This window comes from Anser brachyrhynchus (assembly GCF_964034855.1).
Source record: "Anser brachyrhynchus genome assembly, chromosome: 5".
Classification (NCBI taxonomy): Eukaryota; Metazoa; Chordata; class Aves; order Anseriformes; family Anatidae; genus Anser; species Anser brachyrhynchus.
The window spans coordinates 39,914,523-39,931,393 of NC_137699.1; the positions used below are offsets into that span (position 1 = coordinate 39,914,523).

Sequence of the window (16,871 nt, forward strand, 5' to 3'; positions counted from 1 at the left end):
TGAGTCAGAAGCTAAAGATGTTTTCAAAGTTATTAAACATAATATACTCTATTTTCCAACCAATTTTATCAGTATGAACTGATACTTACTGGCTTCTGTTTAATTTTTCCAAATCATTTATATTATTTCCCACTGCTATGTTGTCCTATCCTTGAACAATTTTTCCTGTAGTGACTGTTACAAGTGGACCCGTGCATCTGTCAAGTTTGTGATGAAACCAATATACCTTCAACATAAATAAGGAAATACTAGTTATGCTTGTATCTGTCCTTATCATTTTCCTGCATTTGTGTATTTATCTGCTCACTTTTATGGTCATTATAAAAAGAGGCAGTGATTTGGCAATAATATTTCTTCCGTTTGTGATATTTTTAATCTTTTTGAATCATGAACTTTCCAGGATTCATGTTGACACGGCTCCTTGAGCAAGTTGTGCACATTGTGTGGCATAAGCTCTCTAACAGAAGTTAAAAGCCAGTTCAGTTCCACTGGTTCAATGGAGTTATTCCTGATTTAGGTGGTGTACTTGTGTGGAAGAATCCTCTTTGCTAATGCCTTCTCTCCTTGTTTATTCCTAATTATGTGATGTTGGGGTAAACTAGGTATTGCTTACGCTTTGCAATGGAAAAAAAAAATAGTAGTATGATGGTGCGTATTAGATTTGTGGTTCATTGGAATTTGAGCTTCTACATTCAATTACAGTTTATGTTTCTATAAATGGAAGATGGGTATTCATTAAGTGCTAGTATTACCTATACTACTACCTGATTGATTGATTGATCGATTGATAGGAATTTTCTTCCACTGCAGTCCTAAGTTGGTACATATTTGAATAAATATATAAAGTGGCAATAAGAGAGATGCAAGAGGGTAGTCACAGAGCAGAACCAGACACTCTTAATGATGTTGATTTACCCTGATCCTTACTAAGAGTCATCATCCTGGGCTTGTCTAATGTTAATTTTGCTACACTGCTTTCGGCATCTAAATCCATTTGTGTTTACATGTGATATCCCTGTAAAGGTTTGTATTGACTGTCTAAATCCATTTATGCATGCTGGCCCTAAGACTCAACAGTTAAAGGAAGTGGTTTAAAATAAAAGACGTGGAGGTTTTGACATCTTCACTTCTCAGTGATACATATGTCATACTTCATATTTTCATGTCTTGCAGAGTAAAGAGTTCTGTCTTTCCACTGAATGGGCATCCCCAAATGGGCTTTCAGAAATACTAATGCTAAAGAATAGAAATTTTTTTTCTTGCCCCACTCACTCTCATTTCCACAAGCCCCATCACTCTGCCAGCCTAGCTATCATAACCACCAATATGAAACAGTTTTAACATTGAATTACCTGATACATTTGGCTTATTGTCTGTATACAAAATACTTTTGAAACTACAGCTGTCCCTTACACTTGAGCACAGATGTTTGGACCTGGGTGCTGTAGGGGGTGTTTGTGGGTGTGTGTGTTCTTTCCACGGAAATGGGCGAAGGAGGGAAAGATGCAGCAGAATTCCTCAAATGGCTGGCTGGTGTAGTCACATACAGACAGCTGGAAACCATAATGCTGAGTCCCCAGAATGAAATTCGCTTAAAAAGGTAGATCCTTTTATGAAACAGGGAGTGGGATGTTCTTATTTGGCTTCTATTATCTGAGCCTTTGTGGTGAGCATATTCACAAGCTTATTTCTCTGACTGCAAGGGCAAAAAATGACAAAGTTGACAAAGATTTTCATATAACCCTTTGTTCCCATGAGGTGGAGCTTTCAGACAAATGCCAAATATCATCTATAATTAATTTGTGAGAGCTGACAATATTATCTGTTTGTCAGATACTCTATCTTATCTCCTGAATTAAAGAAAAATACTTAAGATAAACACTGACCTGGCCAGTGTTTAGATACTGAGTACTGCAGACTGTTACTGATAAACTTATATTAAAAGCATTAAAGTAAATTAGATCTTGTGGATCATAGCCATTGTGAGGGGCTTTCAGACCTTCACTGCCAAGGATCTCCAGGCCCAGATGTTGGCAGCAGCAATATTAGCAGTAAAATAGCATGAGTCTCCAGTGTTGTACAATCCGAGTTAATAACTGTGTCAAGAAGAATAATGCTGAAATATTAAAGCCCCCTAAGTTTTCTGGTAAATACCAATTATGCTTATACCAGTATTAAGCAGATTCCTGCCTTAGTCCCTCTCTGCTGAAATCCCTTGTCCTAGGTATGCGTGCAGGGTAGGTAGGCCTGGCTCGGGCCTTATTGCTGCCCCTTCACCTTAGAACTTTGTGCTTTAGTTTATTTCTGCTAATTTTTGTCCTGCTGAAGAAAAACATTTCATATGTTCTTTGACATATTAAACAATTTTTTAATCTTTCAAAGAGAAATCACCAGACTTGAGTAGTGTTGGTTAATGTATTTATTTGTGATAAGGACTGGAAAATGGCTCTTATTGGAGCAACTGTTTTTGGAGGTATCCTCTTTAGCGCTAAATAGTAATCCGTAGCAGGCAACTGCAAAATAGTAGGAATAAGAAACAGAACAAAAATTGTGTGAAAATTGTGTCATAAATATTTGCTTCATATTGTAGTCTAATTCTGGTTTTTTTTTTGATTGCAAGCAGTTGATTTATGGATGAGTTTCGTTGGTTATCGTGCCATCCTACCTGGACTATAAGCCTGTTTACCTGTGAGCACAGAAATAGCCTATATTTTAAAGTTTTTCTGTAAGTCTCTAGTTTATCAAAAGGTAGGTTGTCACTGCAGAAGCACAGGTTTACTGTGTCTTGAGCAGCATCAAGCCTGTGCCTGCCGTAACACTGATCTCCCCAGCTGGTGCAGCACCTTTCCTCAAAGAATAAAAGTACCGTCTGGGACTTTTTGAACCACAGATGGGAGAGGGGGAAAACACAGCATCAGACTAGGTCAGTGACGCTGTTCAGACATCTGCATGGGACAGTGGTGAGAGCTACAACATTGGTATCTTTTAAACTGTCAGTTTCAATCTTACAAAGCTGATTTCAGTCCTGCACTAAGTTATTTCCTATCTGTGGAAAAGATCAGTTGATTTTGTGTTTTCATTTTCATAACGACCCACCGCCATTGCCACTAACACTCAGAGGTCCTGCTCACATTTTGGATTTTCAGTGCTTAAACATAGCTTCTGACTCAACCTGTCAAGATCAAAGACTGGCACAGCTGCATATAGTTCACAAATATTCCTTTCTAATAGCTAGCTTTTTACATTCTTTCTAAAATGAGAAATGATAGTTTTCTGTATAAGTTTTTCGTATATAACTGCTATAGAAATAGTAGAAATGCAAAAATACCAGTGTAATGTCAGACTGGATTTCCAGTGAAAGCTGGCTGACCCCTGAAGTTGAGACTTCAGCTGGGACAATTTTTCCATTTGCAGTCTATATCACTGATAGATGAAGTTTCATTTCTGTAGCCTATACAAAAATAAGTAAAACCTTATACCTTTTCATTTTTATATAACTTACTTGCTCATGAGAATAATGGTGATGTATATGCAGTACTTAGTGCAATAAAACTATGTGTAGTGAACAGTAAGAAGGTACTGTTGAAGAAACAGCAGCACAAGCAGGAAGAATTTAAGAATGAGAATAAAGGATAGTACTGAGATGTGGAAACACATAGGCAAGACTTTGTGTCCTTTGAACTTTTATATGCTTATTTTCCTCCTGTTGTATAATCACTGATAGAGAGAATCACCTAGCTCATTTCCTGGGTGTCAAGGGTTGATACTGATAAATCTTTCATACTTTGCAAATCCTCAGGTTTTGATACAAAATAGTGAGTTCTCAGGAGAAGTCTGGATTAAAAAAAAATCCATGTAAGATGCCCCATGAGTTTTGTGAAGATCTTGGTATTTTTTTCTTTGTCGCAAGAAAGGAGATGAGTAAGAGGAGAGATGAAAGTATGCAACAAATCAGATACATATTAAAAATAGAGAAGACAGGTGAGGTTAAAGGATTAAAATAAGGGTAATGGAATCATTTGATACTAGTTTTTTAAGAGATAGGTTATGGGTTTGCACGAACTTAAGTTTTGATCCAGAACATCAGTTACTAGTTTCAGTCATTCAACAACTGGAAATCTAGGTGTATTTCTTTCTTTAATGTCTTGAGCCATAACCTAAGTAACATGGCTTGAGAAGAGGATTAAGAGACAGTCTTCCAAACAGAATGTATTGAAATTTGGAAGGGGTGTTGTGCCATGATTTAGCAGATCTACTTGTGTAAATTAACTTTCTGGATTTCATAATAAACCTTATGAAAAGAACAAGGTGATTAAAATCTGTCATTCTTATATCATTAGAATTTCCTTTTTTTTAGTTGCAGTTTGAGGAAAAAAATTATCTATTTAATTTATGGTATTGATACTTAACTCTGAGGAAGGAGTTATCTAGGACAGGAAGAATCCAGGAATTATTAATTATAATATTGTAAACTTGTCATTATTTCTGGAGAATTAATCTCTTGGGCAAGAGTATGTTTTAAAGCTTTAACATATGCAAGTGAGACTTTTTATCCTTAATATTTAAAGAATTGCATTCCAACAAATCATGCTTTCATTCCTGAAAAGACTTGAGTGACACAGGTGCTTGATCTTACTTTCTATGGGAGTACCTCAGGGTGTAATTTTCAGGGAGAACAAAGGAAGTCTAAAACTGTTTACATTTAGAATAGATGAACCAAGCTTATAAGCCATGTTTTGTATCATACCTACATCTTTTTATTGCCCAGTTTTGTCTCAGATTAACATCTATTATCATACTAAAAATGTAACTGTCCGTAACAATAAACCTCTGATGTGTATATAGCTGAATTTGATTGCTTATAGAGAGAGCAACCCTGCTCCCCCCTGCTTCCCTCCCAGCAGAAGTCCCCATGTTCTTCACCACAAACACAGTGTCAGGAAATCAGGTAGATGGGAAGATAGCATTGGGAGCCACGTGGCTAAGCTTATTGCCCCTCAAAGTCGTGCAGCCAAGTAGAGACCGTGGAGCCAAAACAAGAGGAGCCATGTGAGATGGCCTAGTTTTGTAGTTCTCACCCATGCTCTCTCCTTTTCAACGTGCTTTGGGTAGTACAAGATGCAGGCTGTGGTAGAGAGGTGCAGCGTCTGAGATCACTTAGGTCAAACAGCCTAGGAGGGGATTTCAGATTATTGATTGTGACTGCTGATGTGGGTTGTGTGTTTCTGAATTCCTGAAGTCTTAAAGAAGTTTTAACGTTGCTACACTTGTGACAAAAGCAGAAAATGAATGTGTTACTAAATTTTCCTTGTGAATATGAACATTTCCCAGTTTTAGTTGTTGCATTTTCAAAAATGCTACTTTGGATTTCAAACTCACGCTTTCTCATGATCTTTATGCCTACTTCATAATTACTGAGCCAACATTAGTGGGTCAGTTTGCATGTTTAAATCAATGGTATATTTTTTAAGTGATTGGGGAAAAAAAATGCTGTTGTAGATGGTTAACTGTTTCTTTGTCTCCATGCGATTCTAAACCTGTTGCTGCATAACAGATTTTTTTGTAGATTGAGAAACTTAACTGGCACTGCAGTGACTTTCAAAACTCAACTTTCAAAGATTCAGTTATGCAACTAGGGAATGTTTGTGTCCACATATTTCTTGAATTGTTGTAAGAGTCAAAGAACGAAGCTGTTTTTCTCTTTTACAAATTAATACTGTGAAAATCAGCAGTTCTCCAGCTCCACATCACTTCTTTAGCCATCATTTCAAAGTTCTTGGCATTGTTCATTTAATAACATGCTTTGCTAACCATTATCATTACCCATTTCTCTTTTATTTAGCCATGGTTGACCTTTACTCATCTGAAGATCATGAGGGAACTGGGGTTGTTTAGTCTGGAGAAGAGGAGGCTCAGGGGAGACCTTATTGCTCTCTGCAGCTACCTGAAAGGAAGGTGTGGGGAGCTGGGGGTCGGCCTCTTCTCACAGGTAACCGGTGATAGGACTAGAGGGAATGGCCTCAAGTTGTGCCAGGGAAGGTTTAGCTTGGAAATGAGGAGACATTTCTTCTCAGGAAGAGCAGTCAGGCACTGGAAGGGGTTGCCCAGGGAGGTGGTGGAGTCACCGTCCCTGGGGGTGTTTAAGGAAAGGTTGGGCCTGGTGCTTCGGGACATGGTTTAGTGGGTGACATTGGTGGTAGGGGGATGGTTGGACTGGGTGATCTTGGAGGTATTTGCCAACCTTGATGATTCTAGGATTCTATGATCTTGAAAATATCACTATTCAAAAAGAGTAACATAAGCGTGTTCAAGAATGGTGACACTAAAAGATTTGTGAGGTGTAAGGTCTGAGAAGGGCTGGAGATCTTCAAAGCAGTAATCCGTTCTGAAAAAACAGACTCCAAAAATCTGTTGTTTCTTCCAGCTGATGGTCCTGCACCTGCCTCCCTATCTTTCATGTCACACATACAAATAAAGTGATTTGAATAATTTGTATATATGCATGTCTTTGGTCCCTGCATGCATCCCATTTGATTCTTTTAATTCATATAGAAAATACTGGTGTGCTATTCATCCAATGACTACTCATCGTGCCTTTTGGGTATAATAGCAAGATATGGCTGTAATTAGGTTATGTATTAGAAAATATCTATTTCAGAACCTTTTTTTTTTACTTGCATCTCTGCTAGGAAGGATGGGGACCTATCCCTGACTTCACGTTGCATAGAAGAAATCTGCAACAGTTTTCCAAAACGTAAAGGTAATTTACAGAAGTTTGTTTTGTAGAGGTGTCTCTTCAAGATTGTTTGGAATTGGAAAATTTACCTATAGTCTATAATACAGCAGAATTTAATACCAGAGTCTTAATTACGAACATACTACTTCTGCATTCAGGACTGTTTCAGAGATTATTTTGAGCAGGTTCCACCTCAGTTGAAGTCAAGTACAGTAGCAATTAAAGGTATCTCTATTACTGGGATAATACCCAGGATACCGTGAATACAGGAAAATATAAAACATGCTATTGCTTCTGTGCCTAAGTTGAACCTGTTTAAGGTCACTCCTTATAACTCTGCTTTACTCTCCACACTACTTGGGAATCAAGAAGATGCATGAGTCAGGATGCACTTGCTGTCAATGGGAACACCAGCATGTGCTGAAACGCCAAGGGCCTTGGTACACAGTCAGGTTGCACTTGGCTGCAGAAGCATCCCTTGGATGCCTCTGAATACCAATTTCTCTGCAAACAGCAGAGCTGTATTTGGGCATCATCTCCTCTGGGCAGACTGAGGCTGCTGTACCGTCCTCGATCTATGTGAAACCAACTTGGATATCTTTGCTTCTGTGCTTTAGTTTTTCTGTTCAATCCATACTCTGCCTTTGGTTACTAGAGTTCGCTGTGAAGTCGAGAGCAAAAGCTGGCACCTAAAAGTGAACTGCAAATTCTAATGAGTCGTGGAAGTTAAGGCATATGTGTGTGTGTGTGTGTGTGCTCAAGAGAGGATGTGGCAATTCTAGGTGTGGAGTCAACACAGACAGGTAAAAACATGTTAAACATTGCGTGATTGCTGTCATGATGTGTAAAGTGGAGTCATTGGTAGAGTTTTGCATGATGATGTGTGTGTTGCATCAATCTGCACAGTCCTGCTGTATCGCGGCATACAAATATTCCTGACAACATTGTAACTGCAGCACTACAGAAACCCTCAGTACTGTAGAGGATAATTCCCAAGAGTTAGCTACTGGCTGTCTTGAGCAGTACTGTAAACCAGGCTGCTCGAGCTTCTGGCCGTTATTTATTAATCCATTACCGCTTTCTCTTCTAAGTAGCTGCCCCCTTCTATTCTATTCAGGGGAAGGGAATCTGCAGGAAACCAATAAACGTGTATGCAGCCGCTGCATTTGAGTGAAGAGGACTTTGAGACTAATTTACACTGAGGACTTTGAGACTAATTTACCCTATGCCATCAGTAATAATGTAGGGAATATAAGAAGCAGCTTCCATTATGTTTGTTGCTTTGATAATGGTGTTGAATCTGCTTCAGCGAAATGACTGGGCTCACTGGAAAAGTGACAGATTAGGTTTGTTTGGTTGTTAAATTTCTGGGAGGCAGCACCCTGCCTTCCCTGCCTAACTCGTCGTGCTGGGGGAATACCTCCCGTGTCCCGGCACGGCTCGCTCTCCCATGTGCCACTTAAGTGCACAGGTTTTTTGAGCTTCTTTGTCTGCGATACGTAAAAAGGGAACTAAAAATGATCAAACGAAGTCAAATAAATGTATTGATGGTGGGAAGTGTTCCCTTGCATAACCCTGGTGAGAGCGCTCCTGCTCAGCCCTGCTTGATGGTGTGCTCAGGCCAGCTCAGTACCTGTGGTCAGCAGGGTGGTTTTAGGTTTCCTCTGCACTTGCACAGCCCCAGGACTGGGTAGGAAGCAGCACTGACAGCAGGTGAAAATAAATAGCAATAACACTCAGCAGTTTGTTGCTGTTATTAGCAGATACCAGACCGTCGGTGTGTTCTGCTTTTAAATGGCAACTAGTAAAAACAAATGTTCAGAAAATGTCTAACATGATTTATTAACAACAAATTTAAACTGATTTAAACTTTTTGGTTGAGTACTTCTTCCTGCTATAGCTGGATGCAGGTGAGCCACCACCTTTTGCTGAGGGCCAAAGGGTGTGCCTCTGAGCACAGCATTTAGGGATTTCCCATCCGACAAATGGGAAAACACTGGCAGTGTCCAAGGAGAAAGGTTGTCTTACAGAAAGCTAACCTTTGGAAAAGGGACGCGTGGCGCTGGGTGATCTAGCGATCAGAGTGGATGACTGGCTGTAGGAAATCCATACCTGCTCTGCTCATAGTTCCTTGTACGAGGTGGAGTAATTCACCCGTCTTCCTTGTTTTTATTATTAAATTACATTATGCACTTGTGTAAAAGGGAGATTCAAGTATACATTTACTTCATAAGGCTGTTGTACAGCTGAAAGAATGAGGATATGTTTTGCAATGTGCCAAGGACTGTCTGCCCCCTCAACTTAACTCCCTTCTTTTATCCTTGTTCAGTTGTGCAGAATTGTGCATGTGGATTGCTGCAGAACTATTCCCAGGAATTAGTATTGAAGCATTCCCTTCCAGTGAGAATCTGTTAATAGTTGATCTTCACCTGAAAAGTGATTCTTTCAAGGTATAACTTGCTGATTTTTAAAATATAAAATTACCAGCTACAGCATTTTCAGTTGCTCTATTTCACGTTGGCAAAGCTTAGGCTTTTGTAATGTGGGATCATATAACGTGGCTGAACCCCAGCAGGTTGCTGTGGGGTTTGTGCTTTCTGGTTCCTCTGATCCAGAAGTTCCTGCCCTTGAGTGTGAGCGCAGCATGGCCCCACGAATAGATGGTATCAGCACAACTGAAAATTAAAAAAAAAAAAAGGTGCATTGCGCTATGAGGGCAGGAGTGTGGTGGTGGAGGGGAAATTCCATGAAATCGCATTGCTGCAGATACAAAACAAATATTCATTTACTTGTGGGGAAATAGCTGCATGCCTTTATCTCTGGGACTGTCCCAAGGAAAGATAAATGTATGCACTCAGCCAGGGTGCTGTACGAGCGTGCTGTTCTTCCACTGATCCAGAGCTTAGGGTGCAGAAATAAGAATCAGAGCATGCACATGGTACACATGCATCCATTTTATGCTTTTCCTTTAAAAATTAATTAATAGCAAAATGCTTCAAAGATCCATGTTGGGAGATAACATACATGTGTGAGCAGTGGTCTGCACTCTTGCACTGATCTGTGTGCAGTTTCATACTTCCTTGTGGCTGCACCCTGGCTCCATCCAAGGCCAGTTTACTAACCTGCTGTGAACACAAAATTGTTTATGTTGTCGGTGAGATGTTTAGGAGAAGCTTGAGATAGATCTCATTAAACGAAGACTGGGACAGCACAGTGATTATTTAAATGTAGCTGATAATTGAAAGGGATTGCAAACAGATCCTATTCTGCAGGTTCTAATGAGCATGAATTTCGAGGGGAAGGATCTAGTGATCTCCACAAACAGTTGATTAAAATGTATCTGGTTCAGAAAGAAGGATGGACCCTGATGTGCCCTGTCAGGAAAAGAGGGTAAGACTCAATGCAGTGATAGCTATTTGTATAATCCAGAAGTACTTCCAGTACCTTGTTGCGTGGCAGTGATGTGTGCAGCACAGCAGCAGTTCACAGCTTCTTGGTGCTTCTCTGGCTCAGCCGCATCTAGCCACGTGAATTGAAGGAGTCAGCCTAACCATGCTTATTTTCTCTTCCCTGCAAAATGGCAGTTTACAATTCTAGTTTTCAGAGAAAATGAGTTTTTTATGTGCTCTGCTGACCAAATTTGAAAGATAATTTTAAATAGTAATAATAGTAGGTATTACTATTATATATGCTATTATAATATCTGTTATAGATAGATATTTATAAAAGGTCATTCTTTCACTAATTTTGTAATCCTCATTCTTGAGAAAATGAATAACGTGGGGAATGTGTGTGCTGCACATTTTTAAATGTTTTCCACACACTGCCTTTTGAACAGATTATCCAGCTGAACATCTGAGGTTTGCTGCCTAACTAGTGTGGGAACATTCAAAGGGTGCCTCAGCACAGAGCTGTTGCCCATACAGCTCAACATATCAGCTGTTGCCTATAGCAAATATGCATTATGTAGTGGCAGAAAACAGTAACTTTTCCCTAACTTTTGGAAATATGAGATTAATAAAATACTCTTTCTTTTTAAGGGAGATATCACTACTTCTGCTTTTTTGTTAACAGTACTATGTTGATTTTCCTCTATGACTAAAGCAAGTGTTATTATTGTGTGTCTCATGTTTTCCTTTCTTGAGAAGCAGCCAGGCGTGGGAGTAGACACACTCAGGGAAACCCCCCACATCAGTTCTGTGACTCTCTGTAGACCACCCTTGTTAAGTGCCCAAGCCTAAAATGAGATAAAATGCTGCTTCGTAAAGTTGTATCAGGCAAGGGGGTGTGCAGAACAAAATTATTTGTATCTTGTGAAATCAAAAACAATTTCTATCTTCTATGTTTTATTTGTGTAAGTAAAGTTTAATCTTTGTGGCAACTAGAGGAGGGACAACACGCTGTTATACAGGCAGGAGATTCTGGTTTTTTTTAAGGCGAGTCCAGTTAACTTTATTAAGATTTAAGCCTGTTTTGAGTTTGTCCATTGCAAAACTGTAGCTAATTTATACCCACATCTCATTTTTTTTCCCAGAAGCCCTTCATACTAGAGAACCACATATCCTAATAAAATGTAGGAGGCGAAAGTCCATCTGACTGCCAGATACATGGCACACTTAGTCTGAGCTGACTGCAGGTCCTCTGCCAAAAGGGGCACTCACACACTCGCTGGCCTCACTACCTCCAGTGATGTCTTCCCATCATTTCTCCTTGCATCAGGTCTTTCAGTTGTGTGGCTGCAAGCTCAGCCCTGCAAAAAATAAAAAAATCTCTTGCTGGATCAGTGAGCTCACAGGTAGCTGGGACATTGTTAGATCCCGTGCCACGGAAGTGGTGGGAATGTGCAGCTTGAGACAGAAATGAGTGGGAGCACCCCTTCCACTCCTACTTCCAGGTAGATCAAACCAAATGCATTGCAAAGTTGTACTCTAGGGTTACAAGAAAAAAATCTTTCTATACCCTGGAACAAAGGCTGATGATAACAAATAATTGTAATGATCATAAAAGGAGAGGGAAGAACAAGAGAAAGAGAAAGATAGTTGGAGGTATAGCAGGGAGAAGAGATAACAGGGAAGAGGGAAGTAACTAGAAAAGCTATGAAGAGGGATTAGAGTAAAATCAGGAGATTGTACAAATACAAATAGTGGCAGCAAACAGAGTTGCACATTAGGAAGCACCTTCCCCTGGAGGTTGAGCATACAGTCCTTGGCCTTCAAACACGATGCTTCAGTCTCAAGAAAGAGTTTTCCTCTTTCTGGGCAGTATTCAAACGGCATTGCTTTGTGACCAGCCCGCGGTGCCGATCTGCAGGCTGAACATCAGAGTCTGTACCTTCACCTCTGGGTGAAGCAGGGAGGGAAAGCCAAGGCAGCAGTTGTGGCCCCGATGCCCGTCCAAAGCAGCACGTATTGCTGAACTGGCACAGCTCAGAGGCAGGCGAAAAGTCCCTCTGAAGAGATGCCAGCATCGCAGTGAATTTGTCACCTCAGGATGTTGGTTCGTAAGTGGGAGGCTGGCCTGGATGTGGCTTTCACAAACCCTTATTCCTGAGGTCATGAATTTCCTTCTACTGTAGCTTGCTGCTTCCCCACAGGACAGCCCAGATCAAATGTAGTTCTGTAATTTCGACAACAGGTGGGGCTGGGACGGCTGCATGGTGAGGGCTCAGTCCTCCTCTCCAATACCAACAAAGGCTTCTCTGCTGAATCATTCCCAGGGCAAAATATTACTTGAATCCCAGAGTCATTCAGGTCCCTCAGCTAGCTCTGGATTTCTGAAATCTCTTACTGAATTCAGGCATATCAAACTGCAAGACTTGCTAAACTGCAAGAGTTGGAAAGGCTGAAAATAGCAATGCATTTTCTGTGTTTTGAGAACAGCTTCCTGCACTCTTTTTTTTTTTTTCCTTTGTTATTATGGACTCAAGTTACTTATCTACCTAACGTGTGTTGCAGGTAAGAACGGTAGGAAACGAGGGTATGTGAGAAGTCCCTCTACCTGACACGCGGATATGAAAGTGTTTCCTGCCATTCTTGTTCTACAGCTAAGGAAATTGTTGGTTTTGCTTTTGTTTTCTGCAGCTATTTGAGGCTGTCAACTGCCTGGCAAAAAACAATGCCCGCTTGCTTGTGCTGGGCCGCAAACACATGCTGGTCAACTCTTCAAACTGGAAAAGAGAGATTATGAAGGAGATGCAGAATAAAGCAGACTTCTTCTTTGCTGAAAATATGTAAGTTGAAGAAAGAGGCTATACCTAACAGAGATCAACAGCTGATTTATGTGCCTTTTAAATCAGTATTAACAGCTACAGGTTTTAGTACTGTTACTAGTATCTCCAGTTTTGTATGTAAAAAAAAAAAAAAACATATCCCTTGCTGTAGTCGCTTCAAAAAAACTATACATATTAAAAGATGCGTCATGTAAAATTTCATCACTTAGAACTGTGCTGACATCGGTATGGTTTGCTATGATTTATAATTGTTCAAAGCACTGCCAAAGATCACAGTGGCCTGAACTTACAGCATACCTGATAGCATCACTAAACTGTTGTTGTCTGCTGTGTAACCCTGCATAGGGGGAGGTGAGGTTTGTGCCTGCCCAGTGATGCTTGGTAGCAGAGGAGTGTGGAGAGTCTGGAGCATGGAGTTCTCTGTTGCTCCTGCGGCAGAATATTTCTGAGAGTGGAAACAGACCGTCTGCTCCTGTCCACTCAAGCTTGTCCAAGGCTGTAAATTATTTACTTGTCTCTGCCTCCACCCCAGTGTCCCCCTCCTTGCCCTGCTTTCCTCATATAATGATTTTCCTCATATAATGAGTCTCATTCTTCCTTCGGTGCCAGCTCCACCTAGTCTCCATCTGATTTGGGCACTGTTGATCATTTGCCTGTCTCTGCCACTTCTCCTGTGATCTCAGTTCCCAGATCTTCTGAACACGTTCCTTGTCCCAACAGCCAGTCCAAGTCTCTTCTGTCTCCTTCTTTCATACCTATTCTCCTGCATCACCTGTCTAGTTCTTGCTCTTCTCTTTGCTGTTGAATCACATTGCTTTCTTTTCTACTATCTGAGCACCAACAAAGGGGACACAGTAACCACAGGATGGAGAGGAGAGCCTCACTAATCTCAAGTCTCATCACTAACTATTAGAGTAACCCATAGCAACCAGTAAGTGGTTTCAAGCAAAGTTCTGCTTCAGAACCTTCTTAAGCCATGCGGTAACTCCTGCCCATTATAAATGTATTTTTAGAGGTTTTTCCCTAAAACTATTTCAGTTTAATAGCAGCTAATATTGAGTACATTTTTGCAAATAATCATCAGGCCTTTTTGGAAATTCATTCACCCATGTGACAAAGACTCACAGATTTGTGCTGTTGACGGGTGATTATTGTTTGTATTCCAACAAAGTTTTGGGGCTACCCTTACCAGTTTCAGTAGTTCTGTTCCACAACAGCACTGTACTGTTAAGTTTTATAGCAAAAGATGATATCATTGTATTACCAGACAGTGATGAGAGGGAAGAGTGCTTTGTGTAGCATGCAATTTTTATTGTACTCTCTGGCTTCTGATGCCTCGTGGCAAGCAGAAGTTACTTATTTTATCATGGAGCTTGAGTAGCGGTGGGAATTTTCAGTGATGCTGATGAATAAATCTCAGATCAGCATTTGATTCATTTCCTGCAGACAATTACTGCCTTGTGAATGATGTCTCTTTTTTCCATTTGTTTTGTTAAGTTCTGAAGATGATGCCTTCTTGTTATATGCCACTCTTCGATCCGGCAAACACTGCAAGTTCGTTACGAGAGACTTCCTCCGGGATCACAAAGCCTGTCTTTCCGACAGTCTGACGCGTCATCTGTTCCGTAAGTGGCAGCGTGGACACCAAATAGTCCTTCTTCCTTCTGTAGGAGGAAATCCTATGAAATTTGTGGTAAGTTTTCTTCTACGTTCAGAAAGCACACAAAGCATGTTTGTTAAATATATATAATTTCAAACTCAGTAGGCAAAAAGATTTTTGTTGGAATATAAGAGGCGAATTTGGCTCAAAACTTCCATTTTTACTGAAAATTCACTATATTCATAAGGCATGGCACAGACTTGTTAATGTTAAAGAAGCAGCCCTTGGAAAATACAGGCATTTCAGTATTCACTGTAATATTATCCTAACATATCTGTAAAGTTTCATGAAAGAGAGCCCAGAATAGTCATGTTTGTAGTCGATATTTAGCTACTGAAATCACAGCATACCAAGCATAATATCATCTTATAGCAGAATGCTGTACTGCTTTTGTTTAGGAGACAAAAGTCCTCATGAGACATGAAAAGTATATTAACAAGAGTGCAGCTGTTCTAAGATTTTTCTAGGGAAAAATTCATCACGTGCCATTCCATATCCTGCAGTTTCTTGCTGTTTGATCTCTCTTTGTTGTTATTGCTGGCTTAAAGGAATACTGCACATACGCAGATTCATTTCCTTGCTGCTCAAGTTAAAACTGTAAATTAATGTTCATCACTTCAATCAGACTGCAGAGATACAGGCTTATAAGCATGTAAGACTGACAGCCTTTCATTCGGTGCTGCCATATACATACCTTTCTATGGAAGCAAAAAAATTGGATGCAGGGTTACCTGAGTAACACAGCTTTAGCTGCACTTTGTTTCTTTCTTTTGTTGTAGCAGGGCTAGTAATTTTCACATCTTAATTCACATGCAGGTTTTGTGTATTGCACGTTCCCAGTTGTAGACTTCCAAGACTATACATACACAGTTATAATGTTCTGAGAGCCATAATTGCAAACCAGTAATCTTCTCTATTTGAGTTACATGTGCTGAGTTAGTATATCTGTAACACGGTAAACAAGAAGAATAGTTTATATTTGTCTGACTGGCTGCTCTCGAAAGTGCTATTGACAACCCCTTTTCTTATATCCTCCTCGGCACAGAGCAAATCATTTCTGCAAAGAAATGTGGGAGAACAAACACAGGATGCCATTAATGTACTCTATCAGTTCAAGCTGGTAAACTCCACACCCTAAGCTAATTCCCATATGATTTCATTTAACTGAACAGAAAAACTTTGCCTTTTCTGCAAATTCAGTGCATTATGTTCAAGTCATTATTATCTGGTGGAGATCGAAGACAGATTTTTTGAACCATTTATAATGACCCCTAGACCACAAAATACTAAAAGATGTTTTAGTTTTTCCTTCAGTGCTAAAATTTATAATTTGTTTGTTGTGGGGAAATAAATGAGAGTTGTTAAAGAGATGAATCCATGGAGATTTCTAAGGAAAATGTTGTAACTAGCTATAAACAGTATTTTAGTAGCATACCATGTAAAGTCTAAAAAAAAGTTTTTATTCTTTTTTATCCTACAGCCTGCTTTCAGTTATGACTGTGTGGTACAGACTACAGGGGATACATGGCATATCCCCTATAAAGACGCTTATGAGGAAAAATATTCATATCGAGTGCCAAGAAAATGGCTCTGCCTTCATCGGAAGTACAGAAGAGTGTAATTGCACAAGCTGAAATTTCTTTTTTTTTTTTTTTAAATCCCTGCTGCCAACTAAGAGAACAGAATACACCTAGAACAGCAGTACAATTAGGGGATTAATGCGTGAGGCATGTAACTAAAGAAAATTCATTAACTGCATTTTGTCAAAATCATTCTTGAAGTAAATCTGTTAATATCAGTGGGGGTCCAGCAGGGATAAATTAGGTCCACGATTTCCATCTTTACTGGCAATTTCTGTAGCCTCAATGTGATTTTGAATTAAAACTTGTTTTTCCCTCCTGGAATTTCAGGTTGTGTGTTTTTGGTTTTTTATTTACCTGCTTTTGCTCAAGCTTTTCATCTACACTGAAATTCATGAACTTTAAAAAAAATCAGCAAGACTTCCAGAGCGCCTTCAAAATTGGCATGCTGACCACGCAACAGTATTGCACACTGTCCAATAAATAGAGGTAAATGGGCCAAATGGCATGTTTACTATTCATCAGGCACTCATAGCTCTTTAATACTTCCTCACATTAATTAGAATTAATTTGATTATTTAGAATGTGAAAGATTTGTTGTAGCAACATATATTAAGTTTTTGTTTGTAAGAATGAAAAAATAACCAGTGGAATATTGTCTGGTTC

General features: G+C 39.7%; 1 protein-coding gene across 2 annotated transcripts in view; it reads left to right on the forward strand.

The window, feature by feature from the left end:
* PRORP (protein only RNase P catalytic subunit) overlaps positions 1-16,529 on the forward strand; it is a 46,644-nt gene extending 30,115 nt beyond the window's left edge. For both annotated transcript variants that reach the window (XM_080594868.1, XM_080594869.1), the window contains exons 6-8: positions 12,817-12,965; positions 14,463-14,658; positions 16,106-16,529. In XM_080594868.1, the coding sequence (XP_080450994.1) occupies positions 12,817-12,965; positions 14,463-14,658; positions 16,106-16,246 (486 nt within the window). In that variant the 3' untranslated portion in view covers positions 16,247-16,529. The remainder of the gene's footprint in view (positions 1-12,816; positions 12,966-14,462; positions 14,659-16,105) is intronic.
* Positions 16,530-16,871: the final 342 nt, after the last annotated feature.